The sequence below is a fragment of the Hemibagrus wyckioides genome, linkage group LG25 (genome assembly GCF_019097595.1).
Source record: "Hemibagrus wyckioides isolate EC202008001 linkage group LG25, SWU_Hwy_1.0, whole genome shotgun sequence".
Classification (NCBI taxonomy): Eukaryota; Metazoa; Chordata; class Actinopteri; order Siluriformes; family Bagridae; genus Hemibagrus; species Hemibagrus wyckioides.
The window spans coordinates 15,565,370-15,581,181 of record NC_080734.1 but is presented as its reverse complement, the minus strand read 5'-3'; the positions used below and the strand labels follow the sequence as shown (position 1 = coordinate 15,581,181).

The window sequence follows — 15,812 nt, the reverse complement described above, 5'->3', positions numbered from 1 at the left end:
TAAGTGCATTAGGAAGGCTAGAAGGCATCCACAAGAGCAATATTAATGATAACTATGGAAGATTATCAACAAGAACCAAGAGAGGGATATGGAGGGAAGAAAAAGATTGGCTTACCCTGCTGTGTAGTAGAAGGACGTGTTCGCTGTGTGTGTTGAGCCAGTTCTCGATGCTTTTACACAGAGAGCACAATGAATGTAGGGATGGAGCATGCAGTTCAGGCCAGCCAACATCCAGGACCTGAGAGAACACATGTGTATCAATGACAGAGACATTGTCGTGACCAGGTATTACACATATCTTGCCAAATTTCTGAGTTGTAATCTTTACCCTGACATTTATCCTCCTAAGCTCTTCCCTGGGCTCTGAGACGTTAATAACCTGCAATCAGGGACAAAAACACAAGACCTTTTTATTAAACTGACTGCATGCAGCAAATATTTATACACTCTATAGGATAATGTAGATGCATTCGTTAATATAGTACAGTTTGTCCTCACCATGTAATTGTCGGAGTGTTTGGACTGTAACATCTGTGTGATGTTGTATAAGTTGTGTAGGTAGGTCTTTTCCGGACATGTGTGATTGAAGGATACGGCGATGATGCGCTCTGTGATGTAGTTCAGGTCAAATTCACGTCCTTCTGCCATCATTGCACTGGTCTATGCTAAATAACAGGAGTTGCTTCACATGACAAAAAGAAAATAGGTTAATAGACAAAGGAAAATTCCATTTTAAAACACTAAATACACTATCTGGTCGGCCAATCCCAAGGGTGTAACTTTGGTTTGAGAAGTGTGGGGATGGGGGAATAATTTTTCGATTTTAATTCCTGCATTTACATACATATAGGGACTATGATGATACAACATCTAGGAAATAATAATTAATAATTATTAATATTAATACTGCCAAAATGAATAGTAGCCTGCTTGTATAGAAAGAAAACTATGTATAGAAAAAAGATGTCTTACTTTCTTTTTTTGTTGTTGTTTAATAGAGGCTGATCACCAAGACCTGAGAGAAATATTTCAATATTAAGTCAAAAAATATTAAGTTTTGTGTTTGAATAAAATTGAGATAATGTGATTTTCAATTTCCACTGTTGAACAAACTTTTATTTTAAACCAACCATTTTACCTGAAAATGTAAAATAAATGACTTGTTGCACAGGATGTTTGAGAGACAGAGACACATCCACCAAACCGCAGGGGTTTAGAATAGAAAAAGCAGAAAAGCTTTTATGAACTGTGTGTTGAATCACTATTTTGTAATATTAGTTGCAGATCGATTAGTTGCAGATCATTAATATGTACTCATATTAAAATGTTGACCATTAATTTAATAATTGTCTTTCATGCATAAACAACCACCCTTTGTTAATGAACAAATTAAAATATTTACATTCCTGGTACTAATTTTCTGTGCAGCACAAATACCTAAGTTTAGTAAAAGAAATTAGCACAAACCAGGTTTAGCACTTCTTTACTTACATGTCATATTAATAAGAAAATCCAGTATGGGATAATGTGGGAGACACAAATGCTGGATTCAAGGATCCAGAATGGACTGCAGCTATACAACACAGATATACCAAGTTACAGCAAAGCCTCAGTTCAGCTAGTTAGCAATCTACAACTTAACAAGCACAATGATGGAACATGAAACTATCATCTTTCATGCTGAAACTGCTAATACTTTGGAAGCTGAGTGAAACTGAGGAGATAAGAGCGCAAGACAGACTAAAGGAATAAAGCACTGCTGCATCAGTCTCTTTGAGTAAATATGGAGCATAGCTAATTTCCATTTGTGCCACTTTCAGCAGGTAGTCGAAAAAGCATTGTGGCTGATATAGGCTTTATTAAGCAAAGTGAAATTAGTCTAATGGTTTTGAACGTGTTAATAAGGTGATGCATTGCGTTCTCAACACTGCAAGTACTACAAGACTTATTCGTTCATCAATATTTACTATTAAAATATAATATCCATTACTCAAATAGAGTAAATATATATGGTTAAGTTGCAGTTTGACCATTTACTGATAAGCTGTTTCCTTAAGTCCTAGCTAAAGCTAATCTTGAAGCTACAAATAAAAAGGCATTTGCGCGTGTATATATGTGTTCTTTAAATTATTTTATCTACCATTTTATCTTAATTCTCACACAATCCTCAAAATATCAGTGACAGATTTCACAGGAAGGACACTTTAACGGCCCTAAAACAATTAAACAATACATTTAATTACCCACTGCAACCTTATAAAAGAGACACAAATTCTTCATACAAATGAAGAATAAAACTTACATGAAAACACGTCCTTGCACATACACTCTGAATAAGGATGAATATGTAATGAAGTCTAAAAAGATGTTTGTAGTGAAATGAATACACAGGTCGAATTTAGTATAAGTCAGTGTCGCTCATCTTGGCTACTCTGAACAGACCAGTCACACATTATCAGAACACATTAAAAGAAAGTCCAAATGTTTTACTTTCTCTCCTCACTATCACTTCTGCCTCCAGAGTAAGTAATTAAAGATATAAGCACTTATCTCCTATTACTGTGTCTGAACTGGTTACTGGTTAATGCACATACTCTTCCACGCTTATATCATCACATTATCTTTCAGCATTAGTAGTGTCTTGGTTTGTTATATACAACAATGCACATAGAATAAAGTTCAGATTCAGGTTAAATACATAGATCTTACCTGGACAACGAGATTACAGGGTGTGCAGTCTTACAGGAACGTCCACTATATTCAGCCAGCGGTGATGAGAAAATGAAAGGGAAATGCAAGTAGGGAAGACAAGGACAAAAAGAGGAACATGCTCTGAACGCCGCATGCTACAGCTCACATGCACTTTGGCCAGCATTCTGTATGTGCGCAGCGCATGTTCTTCTGCTGTCAGCACTAGTTCTCAGTATGACTAAAGCAAAGAAGTCAAGATTAAGGGACACACCCCTCGCCTATAGTACGGATATTTCTACTGTAAGAGTCTTACAATGATACAATACTGTGTGCACTGTTCCAGTGCTGAATATTTGATCAATTTGGAGTCTTATTATATATTCATTGAAACGATACACTTTATAAGTTTATAATACTGTCAGATATCAGCAGGTGTGTATAAGGCAGAAAAAAATAATTTGCATGCAAGGATCAGGAGATATGGAGATACAACTGATTGTAATGGTGATTACAAGAAGCTTTATTGTACTGTGTGGAAAACATGACACTGGAGTAAATAAAGATCTTTTCATAGCTTAGTCATAAAGTTAAATATTACCTTCTTTTGAAGAGCGACTGACTAAACTCACGTTCATCTTTATGTAATAGAAAATATTTCACCATTTTAAAAATCGCTGCTTCAAAATAATGCAGAACTATTTTTTTTGTGATTGCGAAATAATGATTATTCCCTGCACCAGCTATAAACAGTGGGATTGCAGGCCAAACCTACAGTACTGTGGTGCTTAAAAGTTTGGGAACCCTTTTGTATAGAATTTTCTATACATCTGCATAAATATGACCTCAAGCAGAGAAAGAGAAATCAAACAAATGAGAGAGAAATATTCTATATTGTCATTTATTTATTGAAGGAAATGATCCATATCTGTGAAGGTGAACCTCTCGGATTAACAGTTAATGTGTAGGCTGAAAATAGAGTCAGGTTTTTTCAAACAATGGGCAAAGTGAGCATAATGTATTATGTTTATTTTAATTATATAAAGGACGTATAAAGGTCTTCAAAATGCCTTGATACTCATCTGGTTGGAAAACTCTACAGATTTTTGACTCCACTGATCAGACAGATTGTTTCAAAATGGAGGAAATTCAAGACCATTGTTGGACACACATGGACACCTGACCCATGCGGTTCTTCCTCAAACACACAAGTATCTTTGTATGCTGTAGCATTAAAATTTCCCCTGTGCACAAAGTGAGCTCTATAAAGACATGATGTATTAAGATTGGAGCAGAAGAACTCAAGTGTCCTGCACTGAGCCCTGACTCTGACTCAACTCCACTGAATTCCACTGAGACGAACTGGAACACTGACTGCACCCCAGACCTCCTTACTCTTACCTCATCTCACTAATGCTCGTAGCTGAATGATCACTAATCCGAACAGACACAATCCAACATCTAGAGGAAAGCCTGCACAGATGAGCAAAGCTTATCATAACAGGAAAGAGCGTAATATTTACATATTAATGCCTATGGTTTTTTGGTTATATTCAAGTGTTCACATAATTCTGATCATATAAAGTGTAGTGTCACTAAAGGGTTTGATGCATTTTATCAAAACACGTGATCCATGTAAGATCCTGCTTACTTTTACAGAATCAAGACAATCCTGGTCACTCACCTCTATGAGCATTACACAAAACTTTTTGTAAAACAGGATTCAGTGAACAGTTCAAATCTCTTTATTTTGCAGCGTTCAATCTTCAATAGCATTAAGCTTGTGACCAGAAAAGTATAATCGATATCAGCTTCTCCGTGCCAAGGGGCAGATCCAGCTGATGTTGAGATTATACCTTGTATCTTCTGTATCTAGACCTTAGGTAGCATCCAGACATGACAGATATCATAATATCATCAAAACACTTTATTTCTAGTTGGCTAAACAAGCTTTAATATTCATAATGTTCCTCGTATTGTATGTGGGTATGTATATTTGTGTGCCGCAAATTCTGTACATGGCTGTACATACATTTATTGAGAGAAATGATCCAATATTACATATCTGTGAATGCACAAGTATGTGAACCTGTAAGATTAGTGGTTAATTTGAAGGCTAAAAAATAGAGTCTGTTTTTTGTTTTGCTTCTTTTCTAACAGTGAGATGACAATCAGGTGAGTGAGAACAGTGAGAACCTTGTTTATTTAGGAAACAGGTATGTTTCAAATTGTGACTTTCAGAATACATTGATGATTATCTGATTGGAGAACTTTAAAACATCTCTTTCGGATTCCACTGATCCTCAGTCAGACAGATTGTGTGTAAACGAAGGAAACGCCATGATCCACATACCCATATACAATACAAGGAACATTATAAATATTAAAGTCTCTTGAAACCAACCAGAATTTTTTTTTTTTTTTTTTTAAATATTTGGACTTTATCATGTTAGATATTGTCTTTAAAGTAATTCTTTAAATCCCTTCTAAAAAAAAATAAATAATAATAATTAAAAAAAATTAATTAATGAATGAATTAATTAAAAAAACATAATAATTTTAAATAATTAAATTAAATTAAAAATCATTTTAAAAATGATAATGGAAGTCTAATGAGATAATTAGTGGACATTATTTTAAAATTGAACTTTAAAATGATTTGTGTTATGCATTTATTCATTTTTCAGCCCATGAGAAAATGTACAATTCAGTCATGTGAAGCAGATGGTTAACAGAAGAAACTCCATTTAATTACTCTATTTTATTTCATTTGATTTGTATAGTACATGCCACAAAGTGTTGTATTCGTATAGAAATTGCCACAATGAAAGCTTTATACCGGATGAATTGGGTGCAGATTTAACACTAACAGAAGCTAATTCCCTTCTAATAATGTTAGTGGGTTCGATCAGAAATATGTTTTCATAGTCTCCCGGTCCATACACAGGAAATTATTCAGATATTGTTAGTCACTCTTCATCTGGATATAAAGATCCCAGTGAAGGAAGTTCACACTGCTAATTTGTGCACATCTCACTTTCCTTCTTTCCTGAATCCATCAATAAAAAGAACAAGCAAACATGCATACCTGAGAATTTCAGCTGTCCTAAACGTCCTAAATGTCCAACTCTAGCAGTTGGTTAATGAATAGCAGCTAAAACTAAATGCACTAGCTGAGTTCTACTCTACAGTACTCTGAGTATTCCTACAACTGCAGGCGAAAAATATCCAAATGACCCGCTCCTTCTGCCGAGATCCTGCAGTATGAAGTAAAAAGGCACATTGCTATTCCATAAAGCAACGGGACTTGTGCAGAAGAGCTGTCAATCAAAAATAGTGGAAGGCAGCAAGTCAGTTCGGTTTAAGTACAAGTGCTATAGGTATCAAACATTCCTTGTGATTAAACTCTACTTGTTTAAAGTGTTAACTTGTTTTAATTGTAAAGCTCATTATAGCATCTTAGATTACATGACAATACCAACATGATGGATGTAGTATATCCATATTGTATTCATACTACACACATATACTGATCTGCATGAACTAGAGGAATGGCCATGCAGAAGATCTGGAGAAGGTTTCCACTGAAGTGCCTCAGCTTCTGTCTTATTGCCCAAAAATAACACAGAGTTTAAGAAAAAGGCAATTAAACCCACACTATACTACAATGTACACTATAGACAACTACAGTATATGGTCAAAATGATATGGAAGCCTGATCATAAAACCTACAATGTATGTGATTTTGTGGCTGTGGAGATTTGTGCTCATTAAGTCATGAAGTCAAGCACTAATGTCAGGAAGGTCTCTGTTTCAGTTCATCCCGAAGGTGTTAAAGGGTTGAGATCAGGGCTAAGTTCACATGAGGACACATGAGTTCTTCCACAACACAAGTTTGGAGTAAACAGGTTTTCCACTCTTTTCTCAGAAGAGGTCAATATTCTTGTTCGCTGGTAATCACCTATTCTCTAGAAAAGTGGTTCTCTGAGGCAAAGCCAAGAGAAAAATCCAATTTATTACATTTAGAATTAAGATCATAGAGTAATTAGACTGGTCAATTCAATGGAATGGCCTTAAATCCATCCCTAACCTTTGCATAGTAGAATTATCTTCATAAAATGTACTTCTTTATTTAGTCATAGTGCTTCATTATTTGTATTAATGTATTCAACAGGTGAAAATAACTGTCTGAAAATAAAAATAAGAACCCCTTCTCTAAGATTATGAGGCAGTCGTGGCAAGATATCACGTAGAAAAAAATTAAAACACTTAAGTAGTCAAATCAGTGTAAACAACAAGTGTATGCTGCCCCCTGCTGGCAACAATATTAAGGGTATAAGGCAACAGCAGAATTCTTAAAAACGTCAAAATGAATATCTAATGAGTATAAATTCTAAGAATTAAACATATTTACATTTTAATACACTTACTGATTCACATTTTATGTCTACGTAAAAATATACAGTTTATAGAAATAGATTTTTTAGGAAAAGCTATAACTACATTGTGCTTAATCAGTCCATCATATGCTTGTTATAAAATAATTAAAAAAAATAAAATAAAATAAAAACAACAACAAAACAACATTCCATCCAGCTTGTTTCTATTCTTGCTTTTGGTCAGATATAGATGCCGGACTCTTGAGATGTGTCTTGGGTACCTTGCGGTCGTTTAGGTCTCTCAGCTTCATAGTGAACACGATTCTTATTATACTGGTGCACATTTCGAATTGTTCTAGCAGTGAGAAAGGCTCCCACACCATACAAAATTCCCGCTATGATTCCGAACAATGCTACAGCTCCGTCTGCACCGTTCACGCTACAGTTCATCCAAGTCATCCCATTACGTGCGTAAAGTCGTTCTCGCTGTAAACACACGTCTGTCGAGTTCACCTTGATGACAAAATGCAGATACAGGCCCACTGCAGTGACATACGCCACTGCTCCAATCACCTGGAATGCAAACTGACCAACAAGGAGCTTTCGTTGAAGCACATAGGCAGGCTTGTTGCCCGACATGACGAAGAAAAGCGATAGCACACCAAAGGTGATGCTGAAAGCCAAGCCGCCGTAGAGTCCAGGAGCTCTCATTTGTGTAAACTGCATGTCAAGGTCACGCACCTTCTGAAGCTCTGTCCCTTCGAAAGGGATGACCACGTCGACAAAACTCCCGCCTGCTCCAAAATTCATAGCCGACATGCCTGACAGCGTCACGTAACCGGCCACAACACAGAACAACACCAACAGGTTGCACAGAAACGCGCACATCAGCACAATACCTGAAAAACACAAAGGTGGAAAATAACACAATCTTAAAAATGAGAACATCTCAGTGAACAAAACTGAAACAATAATGAGAAGAGTAAAGGAATGTTTGGATGTGTTGGAGAGTGGCAGTATAGAAAGAAAAATATTTAAAATAAGTCTGCTGCAACCTGAGAGCACACAACCAGTTAAACCAGCTTAAAAAGAAAAAAGGAAAACACTGGCAGTATCACAGGGCGTGGTTATGGCACAGAGAAAGAACTGCTGCAAACATCAACTCGTTCACTGCTTCGCTTATGGGATGATGCATTAATTTAGTAATACGAGCTCAAAAACTGACCGGTGGTGATGACATTTCTGTCGCGATATATTAACATCATGTTGCCATTTTGTAAATATCACCAGGTGCCATTTTAATCACAGTAACTAATTGGAAGATGCAACCTTGTATGGATTAGTGATCCTTTTTGGTCTAAAAACTAAACTACAAAATACTGCAATACACATCGTGCACTATTATTGTCTTGCTCTATTACCAAACATTTTCAGATACACACCCCTCCTGGAGCAGATGTGTGAACACTGTGATCCGTGTTCTTCTGCAGTCGACCTTCTCGCATGCTGGGAGCTGGATGTCATGTTTCTGGTGCTGTGCTGGGGCCTAGATGATGATGATCTGGTGGAAAATAAGTTATTTGTGAGGCATCAGAAACAATACAATGTCTTTTCGGCCATTTGTATCTACCCAAAAAATAAATAAATAAATAAATAAACCTTTTACGGGTTAAAAAGTCCCATAGCTTTTCTGATAGGATCAAGGCTGAGGAAAGGGGAGGATTTTGTATACTTCCTGGTGCGAATGTTCTAAAATGATTATCCAAGGTTACAAGAAAAGCCGGCAAACTCAGCCAAAAACAGTAAACATTACAGTGTTACGTGGATATTGATTGAGAAATGTTATATTAGAGTGAAAGTGAATGAGGGTCTGGTTGTAGAAATCCCTACCTGTTGTTGCTGGATGGTCGCGTCCGGTGTTGTCGGTTCTCTCTATAGCCCCCTTCCTGCCTCTGCCTGTGCCCATGGTGGCTTCTGCCCTCACTCATGGCTAAAACCCAGCAGGAAATAATAAACATTCATGCTTCTCTTGGGAATAAAACATTTCATTTTAACGCGAAAAGACAATCAGGACGAAAGAAAGACGAAAAGCGAAGTTGCAAAAAATATTGTTTAAAAATATATATTATAACCTGTTTACGCTTAAACCAACAGATAACAGCGGTTTATATAACTATCTTTATTTATTTAAGAATTATTTACTCAAAATAAAATAATCTACAGGAAACACTTTGAATCCAAGAGCTTTTTATTTAGCTCCGTGTTTCATATCGGTTCAATCTTTACAGAAAATACCTAGAATGCTGCAGTTGAACAGGTGCAGGAATGTACAAACGTACTAGCTATGATGATGATGATGATGATGATGATCTGGTCATTTGTTTCGTGTTAGAATCCAAAAACTCGATGTTTATGCTCGAAGTACAGAGGTATTTTGTTTAGCCGCCTTCCGTGAAACCCCGACACCGCCTCTAAGTCTCGGTCACGTGCTGAGATTCACACCTGTGAAAAGGGGCGGAGCTCAGGTGGTGTGGATAGTATAAACTCATGCAGAAAGTATATAGGTTATATATACATTTTAGGATTTTAGGAGATGATGTTAAATAGCAGTGTTTAGCTCACAATATATCAGTCATTTGAAAACGTGAACACTCTCTAAACTGCTTTAAAGAAGTTCGGTGAAGTTACGGGGTTTGTGATGCCTTTGTGCTTGCTGTGTTGTAAATTCCCAATAAGTGCCCTTTCTCTTCCCTGGTGAGAGGAGCATAGCTGGGAAAGGAAAGCAGTTGCTGAGGTGATAGGAATGTTGTGAAGGAAGAAATAAGGTCATTTATATCCGAGCATGTCCAAATCACAGCAGCAAACAAATCTCAAAATTTCATTATGCCTACTCTGATGGCTTCTCACTGCCAAAAGCCATCTAGAGTTTGGTAAATATCACCATAGTGACCATAAAATCAGATCAGATCACAATACTTGCTTTCACCTCAACAATACCCTAGTACTTTGTCTACCTCAGTATGTCAGTGGGTGGATTGGCTACGTTAACCCAAGCGTATGTGTGATTATAGATTAAGTTAAGTAGCCTTTATATGTCACATATACATTAATGCACGTTCTTCACATATTCCATCCTTGGAGGTTGGGGTCAGAGCACAGGGTCAGCCATGATGTTGCACCCCTGGAGCAGGGTGAGATAGGGGGGCCTTGCTCAAGGGCCTAACAGTGGCAGTTTAGTGGTGCTGGGGCTTGAACCCCAATCTTCCAATTAACAACCCAGAGCCCTAACCACTTGAGCTACCACCACCACCAATTGGCATTACATTAGTATTATGGCTGATGTTGCAATACCAATCTATATCAATCCTGAGGTTAACTATTAATAATCCTTTTCATGCTAGGAAAGATACAAGATTGGATGAATACAAGTATTAACATTCCACTAAACAACAAAACAATCTATGATATATGTGAAGTCTGTTGCCTGAAGCATTGCAGCAATACCACAAACCAAAGCAAGACTTTAAATAAATATTAGTCTTGGATACATGTGCTTTCAGTTTTCTCAGGGAAAAAAGAAATTCCTCCATACATATCATATAGGTATAGACTTTGCTGTCACTTGGAACTGGTTTGTATTTTTGCCCATTCCCAGTTAATTAGCCTAATTAGCCAGGTAATTGGTTCCCAGACCTGCAAACTCCAGCATTTCCTGCAGTCTAAAAAATTATTTCTCTTTTTTTTGGGGGGTAGTAAAGAAGTGGTTTTTTGTGTGAGTTGCACTTCTGTAAGTATTCTTGTTGTGTGTTTATATATGACTTTTAGTAGCATTTAGGAACTTATGTCTGCCATTAAATTTAAAGCTGCTGTTAATGGACTAGTACTAAGCTGAAGGTTTTTACTGTTTCAGAGGTGTAGTATTGTGAAAAAATGGATGGTGGCTTTGAGGATCTAGAGCTACGAGAGGCCCAGAGAGAATACCTGGACTTCTTGGATGATGATGTGAGCACTCCAGCAAATTTGTTCATAATTTCTAAAATATCAGCCATTGGACATTTTTATAACATCACTACATCTTTGTTTGTGATTTGCTTCACTGAAACAATGAATATTTGCAATAGCCTATAGCCCACTGATCTGACTGCTTTAATGTCTTCACAGCAAGACCAGGGTGTGTATCATGAGAAAGTCAGAAGCATGGTGTCTGAAGGACAGTCTCGGCTCATCGTCAACATTAATGATCTGCGGCGAAGGAATGAAAAGCGAGCCAAAGAGTCAGTAACCCTGCTTAGGTTTTGTGAGAATAGCAAACGTGCATTTATTGGTCATGTTGCTGCCAATGTTTCCTGCTAATTTCCATGTCAGTCTTTTAGAGGTTTTGGATAAATGCCTGCTTTGGTTAGCTCCTGGGTTTAAAAATGATAGACTGGTGTTGATTTGTGTTTTCACCAGACTTCTAAAGAATGCATTCAGTGAGCTGGTTGCATTCCAGAGAGCTCTGAAGGACATGGTGGCCTCTATCGATGCAACATATGCCAAACAGTTTGATGAGTTCCATGTCGGTTTTGAAGGCAGCTTTGGAAATAAACATGTCTCCCCACGTACACTTAGCGCCCGGTTTCTGGGAAATCTTGTTTGTGTGGAGGGCATTGTTACCAAGTGTAAGTCAGCGTGTGCTAATTTTATTTTTTCCTTATGGTTGCAGGTTGCTTTATGTAAATATAGTAACTTCTAAAAGTGCGTTTGTTTGTTTGTTGCAGGTTCACTGGTCAGGCCAAAGATTATGCGCAGTGTTCATTACTGTCCTGCTACTAAGAAAACCTTGGAAAGGAAATATACTGATCTGACTTCACTGGATGCATTCCCTTCTAGTGCCATCTACCCCACAAAGGTGTGTGTATGTGTTATGCTGGTCATGAACATCCCTGCCAGTTTTGTTAACAAATGTTTTGTGTGTGTAGGATGATGAAAATAATCCACTGGAAACAGAGTTTGGGCTGTGCTGCTATAAAGATCACCAGACTCTGACCATCCAGGAGATGCCAGAGAAAGCTCCTGCTGGCCAGCTTCCTCGGTCAGTTGACATAATTTCTGATGACGATCTCGTGGACAAAGTAAAGCCAGGGGATCGTGTACAGATAGTTGGTGTATATCGCTGTTTACCTGCTAAGCAAGGGGGATTTACCTCAGGAACATTCAGGTAGGTGAAGGTTTGTTAAATGAACTGTGGCCAAAGGTTTCTCTTAATCTATTTTTGGAGATTTTGCAGCTTTAAGATAAATGTATTGTTTTGTGCAGAACAATAATGCTGGCCAATAATGTCAAGCCGATGAGCAAAGAAATTGTTCCCACGTTTTCTGCTGACGATGTTGCCAAGATCAAAAAATTCTGCAAAACTCATTCTAAAGTAAGCCGCAAACCATTTTGCAGATTTATGTGAATTTACACTAATGGGCAATGTGTGTGCTCTGCCTTGTCTTTCTTAACTTGCAGAATTTGCCATTTTTGTGTGTGTTTTCATTTAGCATGTCTTTGAACACTTGAGTCGATCGCTAGCTCCCAGCATCCATGGCCATGAGTATATAAAGAAAGCCATCCTCTGTCTGTTGCTGGGAGGAAATGAGACCAACCTAGAAAATGGCACTCGCATCAGAGGCGACATCAACATCCTGCTTATAGGTTTGGCTAGAATGTGGTCATCAATTTCTTTTAAGACTGACCTTTTGAATTGTGAAAAAATGCTAGTTTTGTATTTTGTTTTTTTTTGTAGGTGACCCATCAGTGGCCAAATCTCAGTTGCTGAGGTACGTCTTGTTCACAGCACCAAGAGCCATTCCTACCACTGGACGAGGTTCGTCTGGGGTGGGTTTAACTGCAGCGGTTACCACTGATCAAGAGACAGGTGACTATCTCTACTAACTAAGTGTTGGCTTTTCCAGTATTGGAAATATTTGACATGGGTACTTATAAGAAAAAAGCAATGAGTTTACTAGCAATGACTTTAAAGCTCTAAATGCTTTTACTTCTTGATGCTTACCTCTCAGGTGAGCGCCGGTTAGAGGCAGGTGCTATGGTCCTTGCTGACAGAGGGGTTGTGTGTATTGATGAGTTTGACAAGATGTCGGACATGGATCGCACGGCTATTCACGAGGTGATGGAACAAGGGAGAGTCACTATATCTAAAGCTGGGATCCAGGCCAGGCTGAACGCTCGCTGTAGTGTGCTGGCTGCTGCTAACCCAGTGTATGGAAGGGTATGAGTTTTTTGTTGTTGCTCCTGTTGTTGGCTTTAGGTTACGCACGCTACTTTTTAAAGTCTTGTTTGAAATGTTGTGCTTTATCAGATTTTCATCAGCGGCATTTTATTACCACATTCAAATAGATAAATCGGATAGTTTTTCACTGAACTATATACTTAACCCCCCCTTTCTTCTCTTGTGCATACTAGTATGACCAGTATAAAACCCCTATGGAGAACATTGGACTGCAAGATTCCCTACTCTCTCGATTTGATTTGCTCTTCATCGTTCTGGATCAGATGGATTCAGAGAGTGACCGTGAGATTTCAGAGCATGTGTTGCGCATGCACAGATACAGACCCCCAGGAGAGCAGGAAGGAGCAGGTGAGGCTGAGGGGGAAATAAATAGGACTTGCTGGACTGGAAACTGGGGCAAATGTCAAAGCTTTCACTCTATTGCTGTAAGTTGGAATGACAGTGATATGGGTTCTGGAGCCAGGAGTCTGATTGGGTATAATCTGGCTTCTACATGGCTTCCTTTATTGTCCCAGTGGGATTAGCCTGTTACAGGTGTTTGTCAGCTTGTTATACAGGGTCATAGCCTCATTCCTTCAAGTGAATTAAAATTTCCAAATACATTGCATAAGCATCAATGGCTTAATGTATGTCTGTAATTAGCCTTTTAATGTGCATCTGAAATTAGCCTTTTATCCAAACAACTTTTCTTCTATATTAAGTCAGCAGAGCTTTTATATATGTACTTTTTAGGCTATCAATTAGTTATAGTTCTGTCCAGCTGGCAAAGTCTCTTGGAGACTGACTTTTTTTTATTTGGTGTGTACAATAGCAATGCCATTGGGAAGCACAGTGGACGTGTTTGCCACAGAGGACCCGAACATCACTGAGGCCACAGAACAGGAACTGCAGATTTATGAGAAAAAAGACAATGTCCTCTATGGCCACAGGAAGCGAAAGTAAGCCTAAATTTATTTTTATTGCATTCGCATCCAAAAACCTGTCATTGAAGTAGCCAACTGAAAAAGGTTTAAAAGATGGATGGTTTTTCATTAACCCATGACCAAGCTTGAACTTTCAGAGAAAAGGTTGTCACCATGGAGTTTATCCGGAAATACATCCACGTGGCTAAGCTAGTGAAACCAGTTCTGACTCAGGAGGCTTCAGACTACATTGCCGAGGAGTACACCAAACTGAGAAGTCACGACCAAGTCAATAACGACTTGGCAAGGGTGTGTATCCAAGATCTCACTGAGAATTTGTCACTCATGTTTTTAATGTTTGCCCTGTTCATTTAAATTGTTTGGGTTTTAAACCTTCAAACAGACGATGCCCGTCACAGCACGTGCCCTAGAGACTATGATCAGGTTGGCCACAGCCCATGCTAAAGCCCGTATGAGTAAAACCATTGAGTTGGGAGATGCAGAGGCTGCTCTGGAGCTCATGCAGTTTGCCTACTTCAAAAAGGTAACGGTATGGTCTTCTCTTTTTTAAAAAATGAGAAAATATCTATGAAAACTGAACGTTTGCATAGATTCTGGAGAAGAATAAGAAACGGAAAGTTCCTGAAGATGGTGCGGATGCAGAGATGGATACAACTCTGAGCCAGGAAACCCAAAGCCAGAGAAGTGTCAGGTCTAATTTATATTCATTATTATTTAGGAATTGTGTACAGTATATTAAATACTAATAATGCTTTAAAGCTGATTTGATTGACACATGGACTGGTACTGTCCACAGGAAACGGTCTCGTGTCTCTAAAGACGATGTGGATTCAACAATGGCAGGAGACTCTGATGACCCCTACGACTTTACAGAGGATGAAAACAGTCAGATATTTATCACTTGCCAGCATGAATATAATTGCTGTTTTCATTTCGTTTTACCCTTTTATATCTAGCATTTTGTTTGATAAAACTGGTTGTACTTTCTTCTGCCGTAGCCCAACCCAGCCAGCCAAGCAGGCCAGTATCTCAGAGAAGTAGCCAAAGGAAGAAGGCTGATGTCAGTCAAGACAGGTTGGGTTTTATAACCATTTCCTTTAAACCCCATGCAACAATTATTTGATTTTCTATGTTGTGAATAACCAGTGTGCTCTCTCTCTCTGTGTGTGTGTTACTTATTCACTAAAGAATGAAGGTTTTCAAGGCAGCCCTCCTGAAAGCATTCAAAGTGACCAGATCTCAGTCTGTGCCAATCCCTGAGCTTCTCACCCACATTAACAAAGGCCAGTCTGAAGAATTTGACCAGCAGGAGGTGCAGTTACTTTTGGAGCGCATGCAGGACGATAACCAGGTCATGGTGTCTGAAGATGTAGTTTTCCTCATTTGATAAGCTAGGACTACAATGGTCTCTGGACATGATTGTGATGTTGTATATCCTTATGTATTGATGTCTGTAGTGTTCACTGTTTGTAATTTAATAAATAGTTTAAGCACTTGTGAAGGGGTTTTTCTTTCTTTTTTTTGACTGCTGAAAAGCAATTCAGTTTA

At 38.2% G+C, this 15,812-nt stretch overlaps 3 protein-coding genes across 5 annotated transcripts in view; 1 reads left to right on the top strand and 2 right to left on the bottom strand.

Moving 5' to 3' along the window:
• si:ch211-191a24.3 (tensin-3) overlaps positions 1-2,883 on the bottom strand; it is a 44,837-nt gene extending 41,954 nt beyond the window's left edge. Inside the window, exons 1-6 of one of the 2 annotated variants that reach the window (XM_058379274.1) lie at positions 2,710-2,883; positions 1,492-1,573; positions 973-1,015; positions 499-682; positions 329-379; positions 116-238 (exon numbers count right to left, since the gene is read on the bottom strand). In XM_058379274.1, the coding sequence (XP_058235257.1) occupies positions 116-238; positions 329-379; positions 499-651 (327 nt within the window). In that variant the 5' untranslated portion in view covers positions 652-682; positions 973-1,015; positions 1,492-1,573; positions 2,710-2,883. The remainder of the gene's footprint in view (positions 1-115; positions 239-328; positions 380-498; positions 683-972; positions 1,016-1,491; positions 1,574-2,709) is intronic. The other variant, XM_058379276.1, reaches the window with a different exon arrangement.
• A 2,415-nt stretch (positions 2,884-5,298) lies between these two features.
• si:ch211-191a24.4 (uncharacterized protein LOC100150331 homolog) lies at positions 5,299-9,543 on the bottom strand. Of its 2 annotated transcripts, none has more exons than XM_058379784.1 (4): positions 9,363-9,530; positions 8,958-9,057; positions 8,510-8,628; positions 5,299-7,966 (listed from the first exon to the last, which is right to left on the bottom strand). In XM_058379784.1, exons 2-4 carry the CDS (start codon positions 9,053-9,055, stop codon positions 7,308-7,310), a joined length of 876 nt encoding a protein of 291 aa, XP_058235767.1. In that variant the 5' UTR covers positions 9,056-9,057; positions 9,363-9,530; the 3' UTR covers positions 5,299-7,307. The 2 variants fall into 2 exon arrangements, with proteins under 2 accessions (XP_058235767.1, XP_058235766.1); XM_058379783.1 differs by having other exon boundaries at positions 5,301-7,966; positions 9,407-9,543.
• A 1,452-nt stretch (positions 9,544-10,995) lies between these two features.
• On the top strand, positions 10,996-15,722 carry mcm3l (MCM3 minichromosome maintenance deficient 3 (S. cerevisiae), like). Its single transcript, XM_058379362.1, has 17 exons — positions 10,996-11,069; positions 11,229-11,341; positions 11,520-11,728; positions 11,828-11,958; positions 12,029-12,267; positions 12,366-12,474; positions 12,593-12,746; positions 12,838-12,969; positions 13,112-13,320; positions 13,515-13,689; positions 14,153-14,279; positions 14,402-14,552; positions 14,647-14,787; positions 14,855-14,955; positions 15,061-15,149; positions 15,263-15,338; positions 15,453-15,722. The coding sequence occupies exons 1-17, from the start codon at positions 10,998-11,000 to the stop codon at positions 15,649-15,651; spliced, it is 2,427 nt and encodes an 808-aa protein (XP_058235345.1). The 5' UTR covers positions 10,996-10,997; the 3' UTR covers positions 15,652-15,722.
• Positions 15,723-15,812: the final 90 nt, after the last annotated feature.